The sequence below is a fragment of the Benincasa hispida genome, chromosome 2 (genome assembly GCF_027475165.1).
Source record: "Benincasa hispida cultivar pf3 chromosome 2, pf3_genome.v1.1, whole genome shotgun sequence".
Classification (NCBI taxonomy): Eukaryota; Viridiplantae; Streptophyta; class Magnoliopsida; order Cucurbitales; family Cucurbitaceae; genus Benincasa; species Benincasa hispida.
In genome coordinates this window covers 24,742,473-24,748,929 of record NC_143479.1, presented here as the reverse complement: position 1 = coordinate 24,748,929, position 6,457 = coordinate 24,742,473, and the positions used below count along the sequence as shown (strand labels likewise).

Below are 6,457 nucleotides of genomic sequence, written 5' to 3'. Positions count from 1 at the left end.
ACGCATCTCACCTCGTTGTCAATTCAACCTTGTTTCCCAAGTAATCCAAGTTAACCCATAGATCCTTCTCTTTGAGTCAAGTTGAACGCATGGTTCCCTCTCATGTCTTCAACCTTCCCCAATTCTCAATTTTTGGATCTAGCTTCATTCTCATATCATGGTTTCCTCCTTTGATTATATCGTAAGTATTCATATTCTCATAGCATGGTTGCTTATGCTCAGAGCATAGCTCCTTATGCTCATAGCATAGCTCTCCATGTTCACAATATGATTTCTTATGCTCATAGAATGGCTCCTCATGTTTATAGTATGGTTCCGTATTCCTATAGCATAGCTCCTCATGCTCATGGCATGGTTCTTTATTCTCATAGCATAGCTCCTCATGCTCGTAGCATGGTTTCTTATTCTCATAGCATAGCTCTTCATGCTCATAGCATGTTTCCTGTTTCTTATAGCATAGCTCCTCATGCTCATAGCATGGTTCCTTATTATCATAGCATAGCTCTACATACTCATAGCATCGTTTCTTATTCTCATAGCATAGTTCCCCATTCTCATAGCATAGCTTCTAAAATGTCTTCTATGTATCCAAGCTAACTTTTTCCCTTAGCATGCATTCAAGTTGTCCAACTAAGGTTACTGTTATGCATCCAAGTCACCCTCCATGCGTCTGCAAGGTGCCTCCTGTGTTTTTCTCAACTATCCTATGAGTTGAACTTCCTTAACTTGAAGGGAATCTAACAACGGAAGTGTTTTGTGAGAACGCCTTGTATCCCGTAATTTGATTTTTACATAAACAAATTCAACATACAAAAATAGAATATAAACATGTAAATTATCATCCTTTGGGAAAAGATTAGAACCATTCTTACCTTTTGTAGATTTCCAAGCTTCATGAACAATCCTCTCGAAGTTCCAACGAATGGCTCTCCAACGAATGATTTCTTGAACGATCTCGGACACTACCATGAGAGTAACCTTATTATTCTCTAAGATTCCAATAAAGGGATAGGTGGTATCCAATTATTGGAGAGGGAGAGGAGAAAAAGGTTTTGGAGAGTAAAGAGGATTCTCTTTGTGGCTTAGGGAAAATTTTGCACAATAACATTTGTGTGTTGTGTATTGTCAGTGTCTGTCTCCCTCAAAAGGGCCATAGGGAGGTCTTTATATATAGAAGGACCAAACCCTTTTCCTAATTTTTTTCCTATTTCCCTTTTCCATAATTAATTAATTAAATAACACTTATTTAATTAATTTAACACAATTAAATAAAATTAATTTGCACATTACTTAAATAACTATTTATACATTAAATCTAATTTAATGTATATATATTTAATTATCATAAACATCGTATGTTTATATGCAATACTTCTCTATTAATTAATTTTTTGTGAATATAATTCACTTGAATTAATTAATTGAATCTTATTCAAAAATTATTTTCCATTTTTATTTGAATTATAGATCATATCCATAATCAATTATAAATTAGTCACATTAATATATGGTTTTCTCAAATTAATTTGAACAATTCAAAGAATCCCTTTTAAATATCCTATAGTGAGTTAACAAGAGGATCTGGTGGACCTGTAGATCAGAAGTTCCAATGATGTGAGATTAATTGGCTAAACTCATTAGCCAAGTTAATCAATATTCGTAACTGTGGGTACACTCCACTAAAGACCCACAACTGTACTATCCTCACTATTGATATATTTCCATGTCCATGGATATAGACCAATAACATCAAATTAGTCTTTCATAAGTGTTCATAACTCCAACTGGGTAAAAAAATACCGTTTTATCCTTGGGTTACCTCTAACTCCTTAAGTACCTACTCCTCTAATGAACAATATGTTTATGGTCCAACTAATAAATAGAAACTCCTCTCGGGCTAATGAGAGGGTAGAACCCTTTGTTCAAGTCCTGGAGACACCACTTAAGGGAACACTCATCTACTTAAGGCGGGAATGAGTGAATTCCATCTTGTATTATTATATTCCTAGCTCCTCACTCGGTCTTGTCCCCAAAATGGTAGGCATATTGGGTCGGTAAACTAGCCACTCTCACTCATACAAATCAAAGGACAATCCTTTGTGAACAGAAGTTTATAATATATTCAGGATTAAGACTAAGTTCCCTAGGTCATCCTATTAAAATAGAAACCAAACTAGTTAACGGTGTCACATCTAATGGCTACTATTTCATGGTCTAGTCTTATGTAAACTTATTACATAGGATACACCCACTTGCATGTCAACTACATGAACACGTTGGATCATTGCGTTTGTATCAAATACAAAGTGGATCGTATCCATAATGTTATCAAGATAAGATACCCAGCCTTATCCTTACAGTATAGACCATTCAGGCTGTAACTTGAACATTGATTCCTGTATGTCTCTACATACAGTTCAAGACTAATAAGGTAGCCTCTGATGTTAGTTTATTGGATTTAGGGTTATTAAGACAAAAATAAAAAAACAACACAAACAATAATATTTATTGAATTAATATCTATAACTCTTTATTGATGACAGTCAATTAATAATATTTACTATCTACGAGTTTTAGGGCAAAAAGCCCAACATAACTATGCTACGCGTTTATGCCATAAGTTGAACTTCCTTAACTATGCTACGAGTTTATGCTACGAGTTGAACTTTCTTAACTATGCTACGAGTTTAATTCTGCTATAACTTCTCCTACTTAACTATACTATGACTTTAACTATGCTATGAGTTGAATTCCTCTACCAACACTTAGCCAATTCTTCACTTACTTAGGCCAACTCATGCCTTGGAATTTCTCAAAGTTTGCAGCATGGTTCAACACTTAGTCAAATTTCTTCATTCTTTACTATGTTGTGAGTTCATAGCATAGTTTACATACTTACTCAAAATTTTAGCTTCAACCTACTATGCTCCCAACTTTTCCTTCATTATTGCACGCAGTACTTTCTCGACACTTAGGAATTTTTTTTTCTTAAGTTTCAACACTTCTTGAATGGAAGAGTTTGAGGGTTTACATTGTGAAAGTAGATTCTCATTGAATTAGCAATTATTTTGAAAGCTATAGTAACTCCAAACAAAGCTTTGATTAAGAATCATCTTTTTCCTTGGAGAATTCGGATGGTACCGTGACTATCTATGAGGTTTTTGTATGGATGACCCTCTCAGGATGGTGTTTATGATTGATGATCCGCCCTTACAAACTCATGATATATAACTTTTTGCTTATATCATAATGTACTATCATATTTTTTTCAACATATCGTGTTAGGATAGGTCATCCCTATCACAATCTTTATATTTTTTCAGAAAAATCTAATAAACTGTGAGAAAAATAAGAAAACACAACGAACATTTTATAACGTATCGTGTTAGAGGTGACCATGTAGTCCTATCACAATGACCATCCCTATCTAGTCATCGTGTTAGGGCTACAATCCATATGACCATCCCTAATGCGATAGTGAGTTATGACATAAGAAAAAAAATTATATATCATCAAATTTGTAAGGACAGGTTATCAATCATAAATATACTCTATAAAAGGTCAACCGTACAAATTCCTCCTGTCTGATCCAATAACCACGTGAGAAGATAGCATTGGGATGAAACTAATCCCTTTTCAATCATGTGAAGTGTCAGTCGATATATCGACCGGAAGTTGTAGAACTCAATAGCTTTTATTTAATTTGAAAAAACTGTATTGGAGATGTTTTTTATATTATTTAAAATATTTACATATTCTGATACAGAAAGTGGGCGTGCCGGAGTGGTTATCGGGCATGACTAGAAATCATGTGGGCTCTGCCCGCGCAGGTTCGAATCCTGCCGCTCACGTTGTTTCTTTTCTTTTCTTTTCTTTTTTAAACTTCTTCCTCTTCATCCAACAACTTCCTTTTCCATTTCTATCCAAGGCTCCGATTATTTAGATTAAATAAAATTAGTTGGAATTTAAATCATAGACATTTTAAAATAAATTATAAGTTAATTATTTAGATAAAAATAATTGAAATAATAATTATAGTTTGATTCATAACTAAATTACATAAATTTAGTATTAATTTATCAAACACCATAGTTATTTTTTTTAATTTAAATTAAAATTTATCAAACACTATTTTATTTCATTTCGGAGTTGATTCTTCTAAACATGTAACTACCAATAATTATTAAATACATAACTACCAATAATTATTTTAAAAGTTACAACAATCCCAAACGGAGTCTTAACTCTTTTCTTCTCTCTTTTCAGCCTTCTTTCATGTCTGTTTGGGAAAAAATTCAATGTGTTTTTGAACTAGATTATCTCTTAATCAACTAAAAACCCAAGCCCTAGTTTAGTAAACTATTTGATGTTTGGTTCTCGATTTTTAAAAACATATTTTCACACATTTTCTTTCGATGGTTTACTTCTGAATTCTTAGCTAAATTTTAGAAATAAAAATAATTTTTTAGTTTTCAAAACTTGTTCAACTTTTGAAAACATTGGTAAAAAATAAATAAAAAAACAAGAAATTTAGAGATAGAAGTAAGTGTTTCTAAGCTTAATTTTAAAAAACTACAAAGGGAACATCAAGGCCTCGTTTGGTTTTTAATTTTTAGTTTTTAAAAATTAAATATTAAATACTCCTACTTCTAAATTTCTAGTTTTACTAATTAATTTTTACCAATATTTTAAAAAATCAAACCAATTTTTAAAAAGTAAAAAGAGTAGTTTTAAATTTTATTTTTATTTTTGAAATTAGCTAAGATTCTAACTCTTCAACTTAAGAAACAAACAAAAACTAAACAAGAGTGAAAATAGACTTAATTTTCAAAAACCAAAAATAAAAAAGAAAATAACTCCCTGATAAAATGATTTCCTCAGTTTTCATTTTTCTGCACAGTGATTTCCCGACTCTGATTGTTGAATGGTTTAAAGAGTATAAAACAGAAACACCATTGAAAAAAAATATGACATAAATAAAATTCCTTTATTTTATCATCCATCAAGTAAAACTAAATCTGATACAATTAATTGATCAATCACATGGGTCTGCCTCTCTCTCTCTCTATCTTTTTGAAACTTCATTTCTGCTCCCATATATTCTGCCATTCTACATATCTCCTCTGATTGTGGATGAGAAACATCCCCTGATGAAAAGCCATGTAAGTATAAATTAGAAGCACCAAAGTTACCAACATCTACCCAACTGAATCCAATCTCTTTCTTCACTCCTCTTTCTCTCATTCCCTTCCTCATTTCAGCAACTTTTTCCCAATCTCCCTTCTGAGCATACAGATTTGACATCAACACATATGATCCTGATTCCAATGGCTTCTTCTTCATCAAAGCATTGGCCATTCTCTCTGCCATCTCCACATTCCCGTGTATCCGACATGCTCCAAGCAAGCTTTGTAATGCAGATATCCCCGGCTCTCCCGGTATGCGCGCTAGCATTTCCTCCGCCTCTTCCAATCGCCCTGCACGGCCCAACAAATCAACCATACAAGAGTAGTGCTCTCCTGCTGGCTCAATCATATGATCTTTGATCATCATATCAAAAAATCTACGACCCATGTCGACCATCCTGTTCCTGCTACATGCCACTAGGACAGATAAGAAGATAACTGCATCAGGCTTTATCTTTTCCTTCTCCATCTCTTCAAATAGCTTCATCACTGAATCGTAGTCTCCGTGTTGTGCATAGCCAGAGATCAGCGCCGTCCAAGCGAATTGACTTCTTTTGGATGTTTCATTGAAAACTCTTTGGGACTCTTGAATGCTCCCACGCTTTGCATACATGTCTAGGAGGGCACCTGAAATTATAGGGTCGAAGTTTAATCCAACTTTGATCAAATGAGAATGACATCGTTGGCCATGCTTTATAGATATACCTTCACCAGCACTGATTGCATTCAGAACACTTCCAAAGGTGTATTCGTTTGGTTTAGATTCCATTATTGCACAAAGAAATGTCTCTAAAGCTTCTTGACATAACGTATTTTGAGCATACCCAGAAATTAAAGCATTCCATGATATTATCTCTCTATATGGAAGTTCCATAAACACTCTTGAGGCATCTTGCATCGACTCGAATTTAGCATACATGGTTATTAGACTATTGCCGATACCTAACTCTGATACAAAGTCAGCTTTGATACATAATCCATGGACCATTAGTCCCTGTTCCACCATATTCCTTATTGTAATGGCATGAAGTAATCCAATAAACGTAACGTCATTTGGATACACTCCATCTAATCTCATCTTATTGAACAAAGAAACTGCACCTTCTTCATACAACGAGATCATAGTCGTCCACGAGATCACATTTCGGTCATTGATTAACTCGAAGACTGCCTTTGCATCTTCAATGATCTCACACTTGGAGTACGTTGAGATCAGAACATTACCGACAGAAGTATGAGTTTCATATCCTGTTTTCACAGTCAAACAATGG

The 6,457-nt window shown here is 33.9% G+C and overlaps 1 protein-coding gene and 1 non-coding gene across 2 annotated transcripts; one reads left to right on the top strand and one right to left on the bottom strand.

Annotated features, from left to right (window-relative positions):
• Positions 1 to 3,769: 3,769 nt before the first annotated feature.
• Positions 3,770 to 3,851, top strand: TRNAS-AGA (transfer RNA serine (anticodon AGA)). Its single transcript has one exon. It is a non-coding gene; the product is annotated as a tRNA-Ser (tRNA).
• Positions 3,852 to 4,955: 1,104 nt separating this feature from the next.
• LOC150037756 (pentatricopeptide repeat-containing protein At4g32430, mitochondrial-like) lies at positions 4,956 to 6,451 on the bottom strand. Its single transcript, XM_090310639.1, has 2 exons — positions 5,892 to 6,451; positions 4,956 to 5,813 (listed from the first exon to the last, which is right to left on the bottom strand). The coding sequence occupies exons 1-2, from the start codon at positions 6,307 to 6,309 to the stop codon at positions 4,996 to 4,998; spliced, it is 1,236 nt and encodes a 411-aa protein (XP_090166765.1). The 5' UTR covers positions 6,310 to 6,451; the 3' UTR covers positions 4,956 to 4,995.
• Between the last annotated feature and the right edge of the window lie 6 nt (positions 6,452 to 6,457).

Excerpts from the sequence above, each read along its gene's own strand:
- LOC150037756 (XM_090310639.1), bottom strand. The coding sequence starts at position 6,309 with ATGATCTCGTTGTATGAAGAAGGTGCAGTTTCTTTGTTCAATAAGATG. Across the intron at positions 5,814-5,891 it reads TGCAATCAGTGCTGGTGAAG|GTGCCCTCCTAGACATGTAT; the intron begins GTATATCTATAA and ends CTATAATTTCAG.